The sequence below is a fragment of the Schistocerca nitens genome, chromosome 9 (genome assembly GCF_023898315.1).
Source record: "Schistocerca nitens isolate TAMUIC-IGC-003100 chromosome 9, iqSchNite1.1, whole genome shotgun sequence".
Lineage (NCBI taxonomy): Eukaryota > Metazoa > Arthropoda > Insecta > Orthoptera > Acrididae > Schistocerca > Schistocerca nitens.
The window spans coordinates 340,971,052-340,993,711 of NC_064622.1; the positions used below are offsets into that span (position 1 = coordinate 340,971,052).

Consider the following 22,660-nt stretch of genomic DNA (forward strand, 5'->3'; position numbering starts at 1 on the left):
ACTTAAGGACGGGCTAGATAAATTAATATAACATATTAACTACCCATTGGAAATGAATTAAAGGGTGGGAGCACGTTGACATAGGCCTCCCAATCGTGCACAGGAAGATGGTCGCCGCGTGGCGTGACTATAACGCTAGATGAGGATGGCTCCGCAGCACGAGGCAGTTGAGCGAACGGCAAAAGACACTGTGTGCTAATCAGGGAGCAGTTGTGATGCACTGTGATTGTGTTTTTCATTACAATATGGAAGGGAGACAATATCTGGATGATCTTCGTACATCCATATTTAAACTGGATGAAGCTGGGACACAGCTGGTATGATTTTTATTAAAAATGAAATTCTTCCAGCTGTACTTAAGATTTTTTATTTACTTCGCTACTAGTTTCGACGTTGCGGCAACGCCATCTTCAGGCCCGTTCACTTTGCTGAAATTAGTTGTGTCTGGCTCAGTCGAGAAGTCCGCGGTGAGACCAACACGTCCTCCACATGGATGGCGGGCAGTACGTTGCATGGGCGGACTGACCTCCAAATCTTTGAACACGCTACACTCACTGGCCAATTTCACTGTGACTCTGTAGTCCTTTCCGATATGCGTCAGGGATGCATTCCTCCTGACCTCATTTTTATGGATACCAGTGCGGGAACATATCGAACAGTGCAGATGTAGGAGCTCTTGCAACAAGAGGATATTCCGCGAATGGACTGGCCTGTCCGTTCGCCCGACTTGAATCCCACTTACTGCAGCACGTCCACATTCAGCAGCTGTCAACGGCGCTGGTGGAGGAATGTGAAGCCCTACCACAACAACTCCTTACCGACGTTGTGGATAACATGGGAGCACGTTGCAGAATATGCACTGCTATTCGTGATCTCACAATCTATTAAGAACCGTGTATGGCGTTATGTAACGTCCAGAGGACCATCATTAATCGCGGAGACTTCAGTATAATTGTTATCTTTGAATAAAAGTGTTCTTTCTGTTCGTCTCATTCCTTATTTGTTTCAGTTACCTTCTGTACTATATTGTAGCTATTCTTTATATGTATGGTCTCAGGTTCATTAAGCTATATTATTTCATAATGACGCGTTACACAGCAGTTACCTTCGTCCTTATGTTTGTCACGCAAGCCATTGTCAAGCCCTTAAGTCAGTATATTGGTCGTTTTGGAGCGCTGTTGATGGCGTAGAAATGGCACCAGGTGATCATCTTTCCCTTCATACCTGACGTAATTCATGGCAGTGAAGTGGTGTGTGCATCCCAGAAGGTTGTACCGAATAAGTGCATTTAAGCTGGATCGACGTGGAGGCGTGACAGAATTGTATAAAGTACCCACAGTGTTTGGATGTGCCGATAACCACAACGGGAATGAAACCCTGTTGGTTAGCGTATCGGTGCGGACTGTCCAATATCTCTCCAAGGAATTATGTACCATACGCCGCCCTGTAATGCAGCGTAACGTAACCGGCAGGAGCCTCAGACAGTGTCATGTTTGTCAATGACAGTCGGTTTCCAAACGCGACAGGAAGTCCGCTGTTTTAGAGTGGCCGGCCGCTGTGGTCGAGCGGTTTCAGGCGCTGCAGTCCGGAACAGCGCGGCTGTTACGGTCGCAGGTTCGAATCCTGCCTCGGACATGGATGTGTGTGATGTCCTTAGGTTAGTTAGGTTTAAATACTCTCCTGGAAATGGAAAAAAGAACACATTGACACCGGTGTGTCAGACCCACCATACTTGCTCCGGACACTGCGAGAGGGCTGTACAAGCAATGATCACACGCACGGCACAGCGGACACACCAGGAACCGCGGTGTTGGCCGTCGAATGGCGCTAGCTGCGCAGCATTTGTGCACCGCCGCCGTCAGTGTCAGCCAGTTTGCCGTGGCATACGGAGCTCCATCGCAGTCTTTAACACTGGTAGCATGCCGCGACAGCGTGGACGTGAACCGTATGTGCAGTTGACGGACTTTGAGCGAGGGCGTATAGTGGGCATGCGGGAGGCCGGGTGGACGTACCGCCGAATTGCTCAACACGTGGGGCGTGAGGTCTCCACAGTACATCGATGTTGTCGCCAGTGGTCGGCGGAAGGTGCACGTGCCCGTCGACCTGGGACCGGACCGCAGCGACGCACGGATGCACGCCAAGACCGTAGGATCCTACGCAGTGCCGTAGGGGACCGCACCGCCACTTCCCAGCAAATTAGGGACACTGTAGCTCCTGGGGTATCGGCGAGGACCATTCGCAACCGTCTCCATCAAGCTGGGCTACGGTCCCGCACACCGTTAGGCCGTCTTCCGCTCACGCCCCAACATCGTGCAGCCCGCCTCCAGTGGTGTCGCGACAGGCGTGAATGGAGGGACGAATGGAGACGTGTTGTCTTCAGCGATGAGAGTCGCTTCTGCCTTGGTGCCAATGATGGTCGTATGTGTGTTTGGCGCCGTGCAGGTGAGCGCCACAATCGGGACTGCATACGACCGAGGCACACAGGGCCAACACCTGGCATCATGGTGTGGGGAGCGATCTCCTACACTGGCCGTACACCACTGGTGATCGTCGAGGGGACACTGAATTGTGCACGGTACATCCAAACCGTCATCGAACCCATCGTTCTACCATTCCTAGACCGGCAAGGGAACTTGCTGTTCCAACAGGACAATGCACGTCCGCATGTATCCCGTGCCACCCAACGTGCTCTAGAAGGTGTAAGTCAACTACCCTGGCCAGCAAGATCTCCGGATCTGTCCCCCATTGAGCATGTTTGGGACTGGATGAAGCGTCGTCTCACGCGGTCTGCACGTCCAACTCGAACGCTGGTCCAACTGAGGCGCCAGGTGGAAATGGCATGGCAAGCCGTTCCACAGGACTACATCCAGCATCTCTACGATCGTCTCCATGGGAGAATAGCAGCCTGCATTGCTGCGAAAGGTGGATATACACTGTACTAGTGCCGACATTGTGCATGCTCTGTTGCCTGTGTCTATGTGCTTGTGGTTCTGTCAGTGTGATCATGTGATGTATGTGACCCCAGGAATGTGTCAATAAAGTTTCCCCTTCCTGGGACAATGAATTCACGGTGTTCTTATTTCAATTTCCAGGAGTGTAGTTCAAAGTCTAGGGGACTGATGACCTCAGATGTTAAGTCCCATAGTGCTTAGAGCCATTTGAACCATTTTTTGTTTGTGAGTGAAGGTTCGTCTCAACCAATTTTTGAGAAAACATTGCGAAGGTATCTGGATGCACTGAACGTTTGGAGTCGGGTACCGCACCACAGGCAGTGGCGCAGAAAGCTGCTCGTTCTCATGAGCCGAACAACACAGAGACTGGACCATCACATGACTGCAGGAGTGTGGTGTGGCACGACGTGTGGCGATAGTGCCTCTTTTCAAATGACTCAGGCCGTCGAGTACACCGACAGTCCAGTAAGGAGATAAATCCGCGATCTATGGGAGGTTTCGTTGTGGCTGCATGGGGATCTGTGGTGTTTTTCGAGCATTTTTCGTACCATCGCTTGAAGCCACTGTCGCCGAAAGTGAACCAGCAAGTTCCTTTCAACATTCTCGGTGACCAAGTGCTGCCATTCCTTCCACATTTTCGTGGCGAGCATTCTGCCGACATTTCCCTATTCCGAGGTGACAATGTGTTCTCGCGGCTGCACGCGTACGCTCCTGGTCTCACGAATGCTCAGGTAGCCTTTTGCACCTCAAATCAGTTGGCCTTAATCTCACATAAGTCTCGGACAATTTGGAATAGTCAGTGAAATGCAGCTCTCAGCAGCCCCGTAATCTGATGGTTCTATGGGAACTAATGACGAATGAGTGGCTTCAGCAGGATGTGGCAAAACTGGATAAATTAATTGGTTCTCTAACTCGCCGAAATATCAGGATTAGAGGCAGCGTTATACGGCATTAGAGTGATGCTTTTTGTGCAGTGTCCTGACATTTTAATTGAACACGGTTAAGACTGTGTCCCTTACGATCAGGGAACAGAACCAAATTTAGTTTCAGTTAGACAAAAGTAAAAACGGAACTTTTGTAGGATCATCTTGTTGTTCGTATGTCTGCAGAGCGAAATTTTCACTCTGCCGCGGAGTGTGCGCTGATATGAAACTTCCAGGCAGATTAAAACTGTGAGCCTGACCGAGACTCGATCTCGAAACCTTTGCCTTTCGCGGGCAAGTGCTCTACCATCTGAGCTACCCAAGCACGACTCAGGACCGTCCTGACAGCTCCACTACCTCCAGTATCTGGTCTCCTACCTTCCAAACTTCGCACAAGCTCTCCTGCGAACCTTACAGATCCAGCACTCCTGGAAGAAAGGAAATTGCGGAGACATGGCTTAGCCACAGCCTGGGGATGTTTCCAGAATGAAATTTTCACCTTGTGGCGGAGTGGGAACTGATATGAAACTTCCTAGCAGATTAAAACTGTGTGCCGCTAGAACACTTGTCCGCGAGAGTCAAAGGTCCCGAGTTCGATTCTCGGTCCGGCACACAGTTTTAATCTGCCAGGAAGTTTCATGTCAGCTCCCACTCTCCTGTAGAGAGAAAAATTTCATTTTGGAAACATCCACCAGACTGTGGATAAGCCATGTCTCTGCAATATCCTTTCTTCCAGGAGTGCTATAGTTCTGCAAGATCCGCTGGAGAGTTTCTGTGAAGTTTGGAAGGTAGAAGACGAGGAACTGGCGGAAGTGAAGCTGTCAGGACGCGTCGTGAGTCGTGCTTGGGGAGTTCAGATGGTAGAGCACTTTCCCGCGAAAGGCAAAAGTCCCGAGTTCGAGCCTCGGTCCGGCACACAGTTTTAATCTGCCAGGAAGTTTCATGTTCGTATGTTTGTCTGTCTGTCCGTCCGACTGTTAAGACCCCTTTCTTCTCAGGAATAGGTATAGGAATCAAGTCAAAATTTATGTCAAATACTAACGTCTATGGTCCCTTGGCGGTGTAAATAATGCAAGTCAATGCATTCATATGATACAGCCATATACGTCAAATATTTTGATGCCCGCAAGCTCTCTCACCAAAACCAATAGATGATGTACGTATATACATGTCGAGCATGGTAGTCTAGCAGAAAAGCTTGTGCCTGAAAATGATGTGAAGTTGCGGGTTCGACTCTTCGTGGGACAACACATTTCTCAGTCTTCGTCTTGATATAGCCTTCCAAAAATGTTCAAATGTGTTTGAAATCCGGTGGGACTTAACTGCTAAGGTCATCAGTCCCTAAGCTTACACACTACTTAACCTAAATTATCCTAAGGACGAACACACTGCAGCGCCTTAATATAGCCTTCACCCCCCAACGATATGAGGAGTCCACCTCTCAACGACATGAAGGATCTTCCTTAAACTGTAGGTCCCCGTCCCACCGCTGGACAACTATGGGAAGGTTAGGGACACGCAAGTCACCGAAGTGACCTTCAACAGAAATACTTGCACCGGGCCGTTGACACCCTCAGAATTGTTATTACGATCACCTGTAAGCGCAATTCAGTTTGTACATAATAGTCAGAGCAATAATGCTTAGACGACTTTCGAGTTAGCTTTATGGAAATTTTTCGTACAGTGCATAACTAATAGTGAATGTTATCGCTACGTCGAGTAGTTAACCTTGCTCGCTAGGAGTTCCTTACCACGAAAACTGTCAGCGTAAATGGGAGAGTATCTTAACTCTTTCGCACAAGGCTGTTATTAATTCAAGGCAGGCGACCCTCGTAACTCCGAAAGCTAGCGCGCAGACGTGCGGCGACGCTCGACTGGAATCCGACGCTATTATTCCGGCGGGAAAGAGAGAACAGGCGGCGGCGTTTTCCGATGACCAGACCATAGAGTAGCAACACCTATGGAGTGAGTATGCTGCATCTACATCTACATATACATTTATACTCCGGAAGCCACCCAACGGTGTGTGGCGGAGGGCACTTTACGTGCCACTGTCATTACCTCCCTTTCCTGTTCCAGTCGCGTATGGTTCGCGGGAAGAACGACTGTCTGAAAGCCTCCGTGCGCGCTCTAACCTCTCTAATTTTACATTCGTGATCTCCTCGGGAGGTATAAGTAGGGGGAAGCAATATATTCGATACCTCATCCAGAAACGCACCGTCTCGAAACCTGGCGAGCAAGCTACACCGCGATGCAGAGCGCCTCTCTTGCAGAGTCTGCCATTTGAGTTTGTTAAACATCTCCGTAACGCTATCACGGTTACCAAATAACCCTGTGACGAAACGCGCCGCTCTTCTTTGGATCTTCTCTATCTCCTCCGTCAACCCCATCTGGTACGGATCCCACACTGATGAGCAATACTCAAGTATAGGTCGAACGAGTGTTTTGTAAGCCACCTCCTTTGTTGATGGACTACATTTTCTATGCACTCTCCCAATGAATCTCAACCTGGTACCCGCCTTACCAACAATTAATTTTATATGACCATTCCACTTCAAATCGTTCCGCACGCATACTCCCAGATATTTTACAGAAGTAACTGCTACCAGTGTTTGTTCCGCTATCATATAATCATACAATAAAGGATCCTTCTTTCTATGTATTCTATGTATTCGCGATACATTACATTTGTCTAAGGGTCAGTTGCCACTCCCTGCACCAAGTGCCTATCCGCTGCAGATCTTCCTGCATTTCGCTACAATTTTCTAATGCTGCAACTTCTCTGTATACTACAGCATCATCCGCGAAAAGCCGCATGGAACTTCCGACACTATCTACTAGGTCATTTATATATATTGTGAAAAGCAATGGTCCCATAACACTCCCCTGTGGCACGCCAGAGGTTACTTTAACGTTTGTAGACGTCTCTCCATTGAGAAGAACATGCTGTGTTATGTTTGCTAAATACTCAAATGTGTTTGAAATCCGGTGGGACTGATATTCCGTAGGCTCTTACTTTGTTTATCAGGCGACAGTGCGGAACTGTATCGAACGCCTTCCGGAAGTCAAGAAAAATAGCATCTACCTGGGAGCCTGTATCTAATATTTTCTGGGTCTCATGAACAAATAAAGCGAGTTGGGTCTCACACGATCGCTGTTTCCGGAATCCATGTTGATTCCTACATAGTAGATTCTGGGTTTCCAAAAACGACATGATACTCGAGCAAAAAACATGTTCTAAAATTCTACAACAGATCGACGTCAGAGATATAGGTCTATAGTTTTGCGCAACTGCTCGACGACCCTTCTTGAAGACTGGGACTACCTGTGCTCTTTTCCAATCATTTCGAACCTTCCGTTCCTCTAGAGACTTGCGGTACACGGCTGTTAGAAGGGGGGCAAGTTCTTTCGCGTACTCTGTGTAGAATCGAATTGGTATCCCGTCATGTCCAGTGGACTTTCCTCTGTTGAGTGATTCCAGTTGCTTTTCTATTCCTTGGACACTTATTTCGATGTCAGTCATTTTTTCGTTTGTGCGAGGATTTAGAGAAGGAACTGCAGTGCGGTCTTCCTCTGTGAAACAGCTTTGAAAAAAGGTGTTTAGTATTTCAGCTTTACGCGTGTCATCCTCTGTTTCAATGCCATCATCATCCCGGAGTGTCTGGATATGCTGTTTCGAGCCACTTACTGATTTAACGTAAGATCAGAACTTCCTAGGATTTTCTGTCAAGTCGCTACATAGAATTTTACTTTCGAATTCACTGAACGCTTCACGCATAGCCCTCCTTACGCTAACTTTGACATCGTTTAGCTTCTGTTTGTCTGAGAGGTTTTGGCTGCGTTTAAACTTGGAGTGAAGCTCTCTTTGCTTTCGCATGTCGGCACCATCAACACGGTTTGTTACTTAACTTTCGTGTGACGCTATTTGTTTACGTTTAAAGCTAGGACCGAAACTTGAACACATATTAGCCCTGTTTTTTATTATTTTTACTGACACTCGTCAAAGGAGGGAAAGTTACTTTCCATATGAAAGTACCACAAAGTTGCAGTTATGGTTATCACACTAGTAAGAAGCGCTCTTTGAGTTGAAAGATATCGAGACGTAGTGTAACAAAGAGTTCGCAAGAGGAAAAATGCTCATATCGGAGCACGAAAAAGGCGAATATATTACTGTTTACTAAAGGACTCTGACTGAAAAGTGGGATTCCAGCTACCTCATTCTACTTTCCTCAGCACCTTTAAAAATGTCCCCAAAAATTTTGGCCTGCGAACATATTCATGCTCTTTTTAACATGCAATTCACTTCTCACTGTAACTCACTGACACCCAATAGTTCATCCGTGGAAGTCACTCGTATCTACCCACTCCCACTTGCCCATTCTCATTCGCCCATTCAGTCCAACTCATTGTCATTAACTCTTTGTTTCTCTCTAGCTGTCACTGTCCCATGTCTCACAGCGACTGTCTCCATCGTTCTCTTCACTGTCATTGTCTCCCTCTTGCTCTCTCTTACTGTTACTATCTCTTTCATTCCTTCCCATTGTTGCTGTCTCTTCTCACTGTAATTATCTCTCTCTTCCTCGATGTCAGTGTCATAGTCTCTCATTATCACCGGCTCTGACCCACTTCCGCTTTCTACTTCTCTTCATTCCTCTTCCACTGGCAGTGTCTCTTTCACTTTTCCTAGCACTGTTCTGAAACTGTCAGCTATATTAAGCTGCCACTGTGTGCCTCTCTTTCTCTCATACTGCCATTGTCTCCTTCGCTCTTTCTATACCAAAACCACTGTCTACTATCTTCCAGTATTCGTTATTTTTCCATCTCTTTCCCACGGCCACTGTCTCCTAGTCTCTCAGCATAAAAAGCATGAATATGTTCCTGAGCCAAAATTCTTGAGAAATTTTTCAAAGGTGCTGAGGAAGGTAGAATGTGGCAGGTGGCTCCCAACTTTTCAGTCAGAATCTTTAAAATTAACCAGGAGCGTATTAGCCTTTTTTCTGCTCCTATAGAAGCGTTGTTCTGCAGGTTCCCTTCTTTTACCTGTTACAGAGGGGCATGTCACTCGTATGAAAAGAACTTTACGGATCAGCACACTTGTCATAGTTTGTTTATGTGAAATTCAACCAAAGCAAAACTAATTTTACGTCTCAGACCGGAATCTAAATGCATAAAAATTTTCCATGTGTTAAAATTACAACAACATTGGGTTCCCAGAACCCTTCTGTTGATAACAGAGACACTTTACGACATATTTCTTTGCGCTACATCATTTTGTGTAGCTACGTTTTCGACTCTCACCGAATTTTACATGTGTATTTTATGTGCGCGAGCAGTGCAGTTTTGAACTTCTGCATCTCGGAAACGAATAAAGATATCAAGAAAATTTTCAAAACTGCTAGAGATCGTGATCTTAGGGTTGTATCGTAGAAATGACAGCCATTTGCTGTGCTTAGCCGTGTTGGAATCCGCGGCAAGGTCTTGTATCCAAAAAGCAAGTTTTTCGGGTTTTCTCTGGAACCGTCCATGAACTAAATGGTGCCTGCATAAGACTCATATGGAGCACCGTAGATCACATCTAACGCAAAAAGAACCAACTGATTTTCTCTATTTGCCTAAGCCGGACGAAGTCTATAATACTCAAATATTGACTCTGTTCTGTAGGATACTTAACTAACACAATCCTTATGTTGAGCATACAAATAGTCCCTAGCATAAGGACTATCCAAAACACGTGACCCTATCTTTGTATCACCAATAGAATCCGAGGTATGAACCTCAAAAAAATCTCGTTTTTATGGGCGGTGTTTTGGAATACACACTGCAGGAAAAAATTAGGACACCCTTTTACAAGTTACCAGTTCACTCAAGATTTGCAACAGTGCATTTGGAGTACGCGAAACGATTACAAAAAAATGGCTCTGAGCACTATGGGACGTAACTTCTGAGGTCATCAGTCCCCTAGAACTTAGAACTACTTAAACCTAACTAACCTAAGGACATCACACACATCCATGCCCGAGGCAGGATTCGAACCTGCGACCGTAGCGGTTGCGCGGCTCATGACTGTAGCGCCTAGAACCGCTCGGCCACTCTGGCCAGCCGAAACGATTATATTTACAGATCAATAGAAGAGGCGGTTCTGAGGTATCACGTATCGACCCATGCTGAAACACCCATATTAGCACGCATTGCAGCCCCCATGGGCGGCAATGCACGCTCTGACCCTGTCATCCAGTCGATCGTACGATCGTACAGATGGCGAGTCCTGTCTTGGCATACTATATTCCACGGCTAATCCACCTGTTCACATAGTTCTGTAGTTGTTGTTTATTGCCGAGTCGCACGAGTCACTTGCCACGGAAGTTTCTGCACGTCTTGCACAGCACGCTGAGTTTCACAAGCAGTGTGTGGACGAGCGTTATCCTGTTCGAACAACACATGTTCTTCCTGTTTCAAGAACAGATCTACAACATTCTGCACATACTGAGCGCTGATTAACGGCCTCTCCAGAAACACTAAACGTGAACGAGAGTTGTTTACGAACAACTTAAATTGGATAGAACACATAGAAAATATTATGGAGAAAGCGAACTAAAGACTGCGTTTTAATGGCAGAACACTTAGAAGATGCAACAGTTCTACTAAAGAAACTGCCTACTCTACATTGTCCGTCCCCCCCTTTTGTGCCGCGCGGGTTTAGCCGAGCGGTCTAGGGCACTGCAGTCATGGACTGTGCGGCTGGTCCCGGCAGAGGTTCGAGCCCTCTCTCGGGCATGGGTGTGTGTGTTTGTCGTTAGGATAATTTAGGTTAAGTAGTGTGTAAGCTTAGGGACTGATGACCTTAGCAGTTAAGTCCCATAAGATTGCACACACATTTCAACATTTTTCGTCCCCTTTTGTAGTGCAGCTGCGCAGTATAGAATCCTTACCAAATAGGATTAACGGAATAAATCGAGAAAGTCCAAAGAAAGGCAGCATGTTTTTTTACGATCTACAAATACGGGGGAGAGTATCACGGACATGATACGGGATTTTGGGTGGACATCACTAAAACAAAGACGTTTCTCGTTATGGCGGGACCTTCTCACGAAATTTCAGTCATCAGCTTTGTCCTCCGAATGTGAAAATAGTTTGTTGGCGCCAGTATACAGGAGACGCACGCAAGACGATCGTACGTTGCAAATCGCATAATTGAAATGCATAAAGGTGTTGTGTGCTACTCCTACATATTTGTGTCTTTTGGAGGTTATTTATTGTAACAGAAGCTATATTTTCTATCTACATCGAAGTTTTTCACTTCAAATATTGTAAGGATAAGCTGGTTACGATTTGCCTCGGCTTGATAATGGTCTGCTGATCAAAACCGGTTGCATCCAGCATAAAAATAAGCAGCTGATGGTCATTTAAAATGAAGTTTCACAATTATTTGACAGCTGCAAAGCCCCACCGCATCACAAATCTAAATACCATTGAGAGTGTTGTACTTTTCCTTGTGGAGCCACCTGAAGAATGTCGTATACAGTGGAGCCAAACGATGACTTAGTTGCAAGGATACAGTCATCGTGTGAAGATGTTCGCACCATCCCCTGGTTTCGTGAACGAGGGCCTCAATCAACGGTACACAGGTGTCAGGCATACTAAAATGCTGGACGCAGGCATTTTGATCACCTTCTCTAATTTTATTCAATTTCTTGTAATAATAGAACAAATGGTAGCTACGTTCATTCCTTGAAACTTGTTTTCAGTTGTCTGCCACAGTAAATATTCTTATGTTTCCTCATCTTTTTTGCATTTATATTTCCTTTACTTTAAATTAAATTAAATTGCCGAATTACCGAAAACACTGCCGTTATTCACCGAACACAACTTATTACTGATGATCCAACAGAACAGACGGCGACAGATGCCGTATAGGTAGATATCAGTCCCTGTAATTTCGGCGCTGTCGTTATCTTACTGTTACACCCCGTATACTGAAAACCATTGGAGTATTTAGAGGGTTTCAGGAGAAAAATAAACTGCGGCCGTAAACACGTGTATGAAGCTGTCATCCACCGAGGCAGCAGAGCATCGCATTCGTAGTTGACAAGACCTGTTTACGCAGCAGCTGGCTTCATCTTCTCCACTGGCGATCGTGGCAGTCAGTCGCAAATAACAAACAGCACATGTCTACTGCGAGACGTTCCGCCTGCCATCCGTCAGTGTACAGTCACGTTTTAAGCTGAATGGGTGGCCTAGCTGCAGGCGCCAGGGCCTATAATTGCAACGCACCGTACGTACGTCGTTGGATGATGTTTCCTCTCCTCAATTTCTTCCTCAAGACACCCTCTACAGCCCTTCGGCGTTTGTCGGTATCATTTTGTATTCAGCTGGCCCTACTGATGTCGTATTATGCAAACCGCAATTCTTTGTCTGGCCTTCAAAAACCAAGAGTGGGATTTTCATATTCTCTCGCTCACTACGTGCAAACTGATCCCACAGACAAAAATGAAGAGGATCTTTTTGCGGGAATTTTAATGTAGTTAATTTACGTTTTTGCAGTCCCTTATGATTTTGAGTTATTCAAGAAAAACGTACAAAAGTGACAAAGTGACCTTCAAACGCACCTCTACCCCTACACTCATCCCTCACCAGCTGGAATTTCTTGTGTGTGGTTCGTGACACCCTGCTTCCACAGTACAAAAATTTCCGAGTACAAGACCTATTCCCGATATTCGACTGTTTTTGGACTATTGGGCTATTACGCAATGGTGAAATGGCAGACCCTACAGATTCAAAGGTCTCCAGTTTGTTCCTTCGTCAATTCTAAGACATTTGTCCATCTCTTTTCCATTCTTTCAGCTCTGGCAACAATGTTCATTAATGTGGAAAATGCCAAGCTGCAACGTTGTTCAGTATCCGTATTAAACTGCAAGTCTTGATATAACTGGATGAATAAGTCAGTTCAAAGGTTGGAGGAAAGTACACTTTTGAGTCATTCCTATCCACACTCGATGGAGTTGCATTCAAGTAGATCAACTAGCCTCCCATATGCAGAATCACTCGCTTGTCACCTCGTAGCTGTCCTGCTACGAGACTCGTAGTGCGCTGCCGTATCTCCCTATAGCCGATTACTTCCACCATCGACAGTGGTACGAGCACACACACTCAGAAACTTAACCCTTTCAGACCTGAATTTTTTCTAGAGGACGGAAAACTTTTCTTGGTACGGTAATGCTCTTAGATGATTTTTTAATGATTTCAGATGCAAGATTTATACAAAAATATGTATCCATTTTCACAAGATACGTTGTACAGTTGGCTTAATTTATGCCCTAAAATCAATACTTATGAAATATTCTTTGTTGTAATAAACAGTAAAATGATCATTCAATAATTACCATGCAAAATGACAATAACAATATTCACTTATACAGTAGAGTATAGTGAACCAACCACATCCGCGTGTTCTGGTGCTCACGAGATGCTGTGCACTGCTGCATTGACTTGTTGGTATTTTCTTAGTGAGGCACAAAAGTTGGCAGCACTTGCGCATGATGAAAAAGTTGAACATTCACAATTGTGTACCTCAGGTGTCTATTGCGGAAAAATACTTCTGTTGCACCTAAGAAACGGTAAAAGTTAATGTACACAATCGCAGCCATGGGGTCTGTTCGCCGGCAGTGTGCGTAATCGGTAGTGTAAACCGCTGTCGGTCTCCTGCCCACAGCGCCGTGACGTTGCTGCTGCCGCTGCTGCTGGCGGCTCTGGGGACGTCCGCCGCCCCCGCCACCCCCGCCGCCACGGCCGCGCCGGCCAAGGGCAAGTGCGAGTGCGCGCAGGCGGCCGACTCGCCGCAGGTGGTGGGCAACCCGGGCACACCCGTCATGGCCACCGTCGAGAAGACCCTGCAGCGCCAGTGCGACCTGGTCGACCCCACCGCCTGCCTCGACACCAGCGGTGACGACCTCAACGGGGTGAGTACTGCCCTACACAAACTGTTGTCCGGTTGATTCCCTGACTTCGGCAGCAGGGTTCGGCTCGGGGAGGGGGAAATGGCACAATTTGTTATTATTTTTCCTCACCCTTCCCCTCCTGCCCCTTCCCCTTCTCCTCCCTCCAAATACAGGGTGGCACACGGGAGACGGACGGTTTTTAATGAAATAATACTCAGCCAGCTTTAAAATTAATGCATGTTTATTTACACAAAATCAAAGCTCATTATTTGCCATTTTAGTTAACAAAGTTATTTGTGAAAAATAATGTTGTCAAGGTAATGCCCATCATTTCGAATGCAGGACTCAAGTCTCTTCCCAAAATCCTCCATCACACGGACTAAAATCTCTGCAGGGAAGGCAGCAATTTCTTGAATGATTTCATTCTTCAACTCGTCCAAATTTCGTGGTTTGTGGTTATAGACACAGTTCTTAAGGTAACCCCACAGAAAAAAGTCACATACTGACAAGTCGGGAGACCTGGGAGGCCAATGAACATAGCCAAACCGTGAGATAATCCGGCCAGAAACGTGCGTCTAAGAACTGTCATTGAAGTGTTTGCGGTGTGCGATGTTGCCCCATCCTGCTGGAATCAAACGCATTTTAAAGGGATTCGTCGTCTTCTTAGTTCTGGTTTCAAGAATTTTTCAAGCATACGAATGTAAGATCCCAATTAACAGTAACTGTGGCCCCGTTCTCACCAAAAAAATAAGGTCCAATAATGCCAACAGAGCCAAGAGCACACCAGACTTTTACTTTTTCTGAGTGTAGAGGACGCTCGTGGATAAGGTGTGGATGCTCTGGAGCCCAGTAACGTAAGTTTTGCTTATTCACAGTCCCGTTTAAATGAAAATGAGCTTCATCGCTCATCAATAAAATTTCATTTTCATTCGATCCCAAAATCAAAAATGGCTCAAATGGCTATGAGCACTATGGGACTTAACTTCTGAGGTCATCAGTCCCCTAGAACTTAGAACTACTTAAACCTAACTAACCTAACGACATCACACACATCCATGACCGAGGCAGGATTCGAACCGTTCGCGCGGGTCCAGACTGTAGCGCCTAGAACCGCTCGGCCACTCCGGCCGGCGATCCCAAAATCACTTGCATTCTGTAAGCGAAGTCTTCTCGTACAGCAGAATCAATTTCCTTAAGTTGTTGGACAATGAGCATTTTGTAGGGACGAAATTTTAATTCTTTATGCGAAATTCGTCCAACCGATTCACGATTGATTCGTAACTCACTAGCATGACGTCTAGCTGACCGTCCTGAGCTTCTGACTGCCGCTTGCCTTACCCTTTCAACATTTTCTGGTGTCGTTACTCTGCGTCTCGGGCCAGGATGCTTCTTATCCAGTATGTTTCCAGTTGATCTGAAGTTTTCCACCCATCTGAGGATTTTGTTACGGCTCGGAACAGCTCCATGTCGACCGACAAACCGCGAACGAAACAATCGCTGCGTAGCATTAATAGACTCACCACTTTTCACGAAACTGTCATAGACAAACACTCGACGTTGCCAGTCCCACTGCTCCATAGTGACTGAGTAAATGAAATGGCGTCTTGTGTGGATCAGAACTATCCCCACCACGACCGCCTCCCACCACCGCGAGCTCAGTACTACACAGTTCAAAACCGTCCGTCTCCCGTGTGTCACCCTGTATAAGTGCCATCACCCCAATGTTATCATGCAACAGGTGCCCAGAAATTTAATAATAATAATAATAATGAATTGTGTAGAATGTTTTGCTAGGATAATTACTATAGAAGGAACTGTGGACAAGTCAGGTCAATAGCTCACGAAAAACCTCATAAACGTATAATATCTTCAGTTCTGTTTTTGCAAGGCCACACTAACTTTCATGTCATTGACATCGATAACACTTAAAAATTATATCATTCGTTGCAAAAGTTTGTAGTTATACATGTATTATGATTAAATTTCTTGAATCATTGAGGGGATACGGTGGATATCATAAATCTTTCATTCTCATTCTATCGTTAGTGCTTGCGAGCAGAAGTGAACACCCTACATACACTCATTTTTCTCGAGACTGTAGATAGTTGCAACTCTCCTATCGAATTTAAAGAAAAATTCAATACGTTAGCTACATTTCTCATGCAGCAATATATCATCTAACATGCACCAAATGTAAACTCATAGCGTCTCCTACTTTTCATTGCAGTTGATTCGAATTTCGTGCAGTGTGTTACTTAATTGTGAAGTGTCACAATAACTATGGCCATCAATGAAATAATAGGCAGTTGACCATAAAGCTGATGAATGAAGCTGAAAACTGTGAAAGAATCAGTTTCTTTACCAAATAATTTCTCAAACATGGTGACTGCCATGTGGTCATCAGCAGCCACAGCAGGCGGTCTGCTGCATTGTCAGGAGCCTCATCAACGTGTTAAAACAGTGCAAGGAGGACTGCACTGCAACTGGAACACATGCCACATTCTATAGACAATGTTGTATCTTGAGTAATGGACTGAGCATCATTTTGTATGTGCATCTGTAGGTGCATGTAACTGCGATGGTCAGTACGACGACTCTGCATGTAGACTACCCATATTCTTTGCGTTTCCGCACTAATAAAGAGGGTGACGACTAAGCGGGTAAGACTGTAGCAGGAAGAGACAACCAACAAGCTGCAATCAGTCAGATCGACAACAAGATCACAGCACTAATCTTTCCATTCAGTGGTACTCACTCAGCTCTGTATTGGACATTGCCCGATGAGGCACGGGTAACTCAACAAGAAGGTCTACTAGAATGCACTGTTTGTGTAGTAATACTTATAGAGCATCAGGCATTACTATATAATGTTTTATACGTTGACTATGGCGGGCGTTCAGCCTACAGACGAACTTATCCTCCATTTTAGGCAATAAGGAAATCTCGCACAGCGCAATTTGACTGTATAGAGATTTGATTGTGTTTCAGGATGACTGATTCATCCCATAAGATATATGATCATACAGTCATACTTATGAATTAAACTATTTTATCAGTATTTTAAATGTGTGACAAAAGGGAACCATCAGCCATATGCTGACGATGTAATGCTTGTGACGGGCACCAGGGAAGTCCAAAACTGATTGGTATGATCGCCTACAAAGATCTGATCTCCGTTTAAACATTCACAAAACTGAGTAGGTGGAAACGATTCCATCTCCTGCAACTACACAAATTAATGGAGCTTCTCTTACCAAGGTAGGCACATTCCTACATCTAAATTCTCGACTATAGGGTGACAGCAGTGTGAGGACGTGCAAGCAACCTGGATGCGGTTCAGAGACGTTACTGCTATTCCACGCCTGTCCACCTAAAATCATAGATATACCGCACAATGGTGAGGCCATTTAGGTTATACAGTGATGAGTGTTAGCCTACACCTAGAAGTGCTGAGCACACACTACACGTCACGGAAATGTCGGTACTGAGAAGATCACTGATCGGTAAAAAAAGAAAAAAAAAAGAAACAACGATCTGGCAACTAGCTGAAGTGAACCCAGCTAGTGAAGAGATGCAAGAAGGGAGACTTCTTGGTATGGGCACATCGTAAGGGCATCACCTACTTCAGTCAGCATCTCAGCCTACCTTCTCACTGTCGAAGGCCAGAGAAAATGTGGAAGACCTAAATTATGGTGTTTACACACTATAAACGCCAACTACCTTGCTGCAGTGGTAACACCGGTTCCCGTCGGATCACCGAAGTTAAGCGTTGTTGGGCTGGGCTAGCATTTGGATGGGTGACCATTCAATCTGCCGAGCGCTGTAGGCAAGCGGGGTGCACTCAGCTCTTGTGAGGCGAACTGAGGAGCTACTTTATTGAGAACTAGCGGCTCCGGTCTCGGAAACTGACATACGGCCGGGAGAGCGGTGTGCTGACCACATGTCCCTCCATATCAGCGTCCAGTGATGCCTCCAGGCTGAGGATGACACGGCGGCCAGTCAGTACCGTTGGGCCTTCATGGCCTGTTCTGACGTACTTTTTAGACACTATAAACGCAGATCTAAGACCAAGAAGCCTAAATCCATGGAAGCATTAGACTCAAAAAGCAGAACCTGCTCCAACGGACGGCGCTAAGAAGAAGAAGAAGAAGAAGAAGAAGACGGAAAGGAAACGATCAATGATACTGTTAAAAATTCGTGTAACATTTTAATGATTGTATTTGCGGACGTATAGTTTTCATTTTTTAATTTCAACAGCACTGACTATTCACAAGATTATATTACACTGAGAATGGGGGTTGCTACAAATAGAACACAACATTTCATTTTATACGGAGAGAAATTTTCAGATGCAAAATTAACTCGGGGGCACATAGCAAGTGAATGTTAGAGAACCATTATTTTTCACAAGACATGCAAATAACGTGGTAGATGACGTCGAAAGTTCCAGGAGGCCTTTCGTAGACGACGCTGCAGTATACAGAGAAGTCGGAAGGCTAGAAAACTATAGTAAAATGCGGGTAGACTTCAAAAGGATCGAGTTGTTCGGAGTGACATTTGTACGGCCGTGGAATTTGTTCACACTTCTATGGAGTCCAAGACACTTCAGGTAGTTTCTGCTTCCACATTTATTGGCTTTGCCAACTCACAGTCTGCTCCGCCGACTCACAATCTCACAGTCACATTCCATCCTAACTTAGACCTCAAAGTTACAGATCAGTCTCTTACCACAGTCAGGTTTTCTAAGTATGGTTGCTGTTGTGTCTTTCGGGTTGTATGGTCATGGTGCAAGAAAGTCAGTGCCGCCAGGAGGACAGCTCTGGACTAAACCTCATGATCAGAAAAGTTTCATGGACGACGGCCGTACAACTTGGAAGACTCGCAAGCAACTAAGACATCCTGTCCTGAAAGCCTTCTTTCACAGTACGCCTGTATGCTTCCGGCGGAAAGGCTCCAGCAATAGTCCCAAACTACGCAGAATTGTCTCACCGCAGAAGCGATATTCTGCAAAAGGGTTCCAACGCCCAGGGGATCGATGCTCGCTGTAGGGAGTGGCAGTGACCCTCAACATAAACAAATGTAACATATGCGCATAAATAGACAGAAAGCTCAATTATTGTAAGATTGCACGGTTGCACTGTTGTACGGTTGCACTGTTGAACTCAGTCATCTCCATTTAATATCTAGGAATGTGGGAACGGAGCGATTACAAAAAATTAATCGCAGGTAAGGCAGATGCCAGACTTTCATAGCAAGACTGCTCAGGAAGTGTAGTCCCTGAACTAGGTTACAAAATCCTAATTCGTTTACTACTTGAATGTTGTTCGCCTGTCTGGGATGCGTACCAGATAGGATTGTTACAGGAAATAGACAAGATCAAAAGAAGAACAGTGCGTTTCGCTATAGTTTCATCTAGCAGGTGTAAAGCATCATGGAGATGCTCAGCATGGGCCAGTGCTAGATGGTACAAGAAAGGGGAGAGCTGCACGACAGGAGGGTTTACTGTTAAACATTCCTAGAGCATACGTCTCTAGAAGTATCAATCAATATATTCTTCCTCCTATGCACATCTCACAAAAACACCACGAAGGTAAAATTAAAAGAGATGTGAGGGCACACGGGGCTTACTAACAATCTTTCTTTCCAAGACCAATTGAATGGATTATTTCAATAGTGGTACAAGTCCATTTTTGCTCATTCTGAGATACAGAGTTCTAAAGTTAAATGAGTGCTGAAAAATCTGCAGTTGAGATACCAGAAATATTCATGCTTCCTCCTAGAGATGAAGCCGGCCGCTGGTGGCCGAGCGGTTCTGGCGCTACAGTCTGGAACCGCGCGACCGCTACGGTCGCAGGTTCGAATCCTGCCTCGGGCATGGATGTGTGTGTTGTCCTTAGGTTAGTTAGGTTTAAGTAGTTCTAAGTTCTAGGGGACTTATGACCTCAGCAGTTGAGTCCCATAGTGCTCAGAGCCAATTGAACCATTTGAACCTAGAGATGAACCTTTCTTTCTGTTTGTTTCGACCATTAATTTCACAAGCATTGTAGACAGAAAAGTGGAGGTGTATTGAAATAAGCCCTTCAATTCGCAACTGGAACTGGAACGCAACATACAGTAAGAGTAAGGTGACTCGCAAAGTACAGTTGTAGATAAACTCGCTGTTTAGCTTTCCAAATTAAGCCCACCCATCCATTTAAGGGCGTAAACGTGTGAGGGTCCATGCGTCGTGAGGGTTCCTTGAGAATGCGACGTGCTGCGCAGGAGGCGGACTTCGTGGTGGTGGGAGCCGGCACGGCGGGCAGCGTGCTGGCGTGCCGCCTCTCGGAGAACGGCCAACACCGCGTCACGCTGCTGGAGGCGGGACCTCCCGCCCCCGCCGCCGCCGCCGCCCCCAGCCTCTACCACGCCTACGAGGGCACCGTACTCGACTGGAACTACCAGCTCGAGAAGGACCCCAACTACTGCCTCGCCAGCACCTGCTACTGGCCGCGAGGTGAGTCACACGCTCTACTCGTCTCTCCACTCCTGGTCTCTTTCACGTGCTATCTGGTCAAAAGTATTCGGACACCTATTAGTGGACATTAATATGCGATGTGCGCACCTCTGGCCTTCATGGCGGCTTGAACTCCACTGCGGATACAGTCAGTGAAGTGTCTGAATGTCTGTGGAGGAATGGCAGCTCATTCTTCCTCAAGAACCGAAAGCAGAAAAGGTACTGGTATTGGACGATAGGATCTGGAGCGAAGTTGACATTCTGTCTCATCCCAAATATGTTCCATTGGTTTCAGGTTACGACTCTGTACAGGCCAGTCTATTTCGGGAATGTTATTGCTCACAGACCATTACCTCAGGCGCTGCTTTATGACAGAGTACATTGTCATGCTGATATTGTCATAGTCTCCGAAATGTTCTTCGAATGTACACAGTACACAAGGTAGCAAAACGTGTGCGTATCCTTCTTCATTTCTAGTTTTCTCAAACGCAATAAGGGGACCACACCCTAACCACGAAAAACACCCATATACCTTAACACAACCACCACTGTACTTCACTATTGGCACTACACGTGATGGTAGGTAACATTCTCCATGCATTTGCCACCTCCAACCCTTACATTAGATTGCCACAAGATACATCGTGACTTCATATCTCCAAATCATTTGTTTCCTGTTATCCGGTGTCCAGCGACGTCGCTTATCATGACTACAGAAATCTATACCCCATGAAGAGCTGCTCGACCACTATACTCCATTCTATTTATAGCCCACTCAACGAAGACCAAAAAAAGATTGAATGGGGGAAAAATTTCGTGTCGCTACAAATTTTTGTACAGTGGTACCATGAACTACATACTGCAACCCCTGACCTGTGTGGTGTGAGCGTTGGGATGGAGGCGTGGGTGGAAGGGGGGGGGGGAGTTTTAAGGTCACTCTTTTTCTTTTTCTTGAATAACTCGAAAACGGAGACTTCTAGTGAAATTGTTTCCCAGGACAAACATAAGCTACGTACATTAAATTTCACAGAGAGAAAGCTCCTATTCACTTGTTCTCTAGGACTAAAAGTTTCCGCGTTGCAGGGGACTGAAAAATCGCACATTATTAAAAACTGATTTTTAATGGTATAAAATTAATGTATACTGTTAAATAAAGTGGATTAAGGATCAATAATAAATGTGTGTACCATATATAAGGGCAATAGAGTCCTATTAAAGGACAAATTGTGTAGTGCGAGTGTAGCAGAGAGGTCGGAGCAGAGGGTGGGGGTTGGGAGTAGAAGCTTGAGAGAATGTAAGACGCCAGATTGTGGTCATGCCCTTACCTCCTCCACAGATCTGCAAACTGAAGACCGAGTAGGCGAGTCCTCATTCTGTGTACCACACTACGTCACGAGAAACAACTGCAGCGTTTTTCACAAAGTCATACCAATCCTTGCGCAGCTCGCTTTATGGATCACTGACGACAGGTGTGCAGACATGCCCTTGGTGCTTATTTTCCACGTACTTCAAACGCACTTCCTTTGTCTTCTTCCTCTATCTATCTTCTACCTGTATATCAATAATTGAAGTCCTCACACTGCGTTTATCTGTCTGTATGTGAAGGCTAATTGCAGAAACTGTTGTAGAGATATTGATACGGTTTTCGCTGATAGATAGACTGATTCACGAGGAAGACTTGTATGTATAATTTGTGAATATTACGTGCGAGGTGGCTGAACTATGGTGAATTAAAGCCACTGTGAAAACAATGCCATTGCCGCTTAATAGTGAAGCAGGAACGCCCTGGAAATGTGTAAGGCTGCCAACTGCAGTATCAGACTGGCACGAGGTACCGCTGATGTATGGCTGGTGCGAGCTACCACCGACTTCCGAAATGACCTGCAATTCAGAATGTAACACGCTGGTAAGAACAGATTTTTTGGTATATAGTTAAAGTTTGCGGGATGCGAAGGGCAATGCGGGTAAGGCCACAAAGAAAACGCAGCTCGCGCCAGACTGGTGCTGGCGCCAGGTGGATGGAGAGGGCCCACAGCTCGTGCCGAACTCCATTGTGGTCGGCCGGACCACATTCACATTGTACTGGCACCGCAGTCGCGCGCCTGGCGAGAGACCAAAGCTCACACCAGACTAGCCCTGCAGGCGGGTAGAACAGGCAGTGGGTTAGTTTACAGGCCCCATCATCGCCAGAAGATGTCACTCCAAATTCCAATAAAATGTGGCAAAGGTAACAGTGGTGCCTTCTGAGAACTTTCATCTCGTGCACTGCTTAAATCGTTATAGTTACATGAAAGCGATGATATTAAGTTACCTAAAGCTGTTATCTGAATTTTAATTATAACTCTATGCAGTGGCCCG

At 45.7% G+C, this 22,660-nt stretch overlaps 1 protein-coding gene across 3 annotated transcripts in view; it reads left to right on the forward strand.

Moving 5' to 3' along the window:
- The window catches only part of LOC126203084 (glucose dehydrogenase [FAD, quinone]-like), a 195,628-nt gene that overhangs the window by 149,006 nt on the left and 23,962 nt on the right, over positions 1 to 22,660 (forward strand). For 2 of the 3 annotated variants that reach the window (XM_049937326.1, XM_049937324.1), the window contains exons 2-3: positions 13,584 to 13,830; positions 20,071 to 20,302. In XM_049937326.1, the coding sequence (XP_049793283.1) occupies positions 13,584 to 13,830; positions 20,071 to 20,302 (479 nt within the window). Of the gene's footprint in view, positions 1 to 5,693; positions 5,840 to 13,583; positions 13,831 to 20,070; positions 20,303 to 22,660 lie in introns of those variants that run through there. The other variant, XM_049937325.1, reaches the window with a different exon arrangement.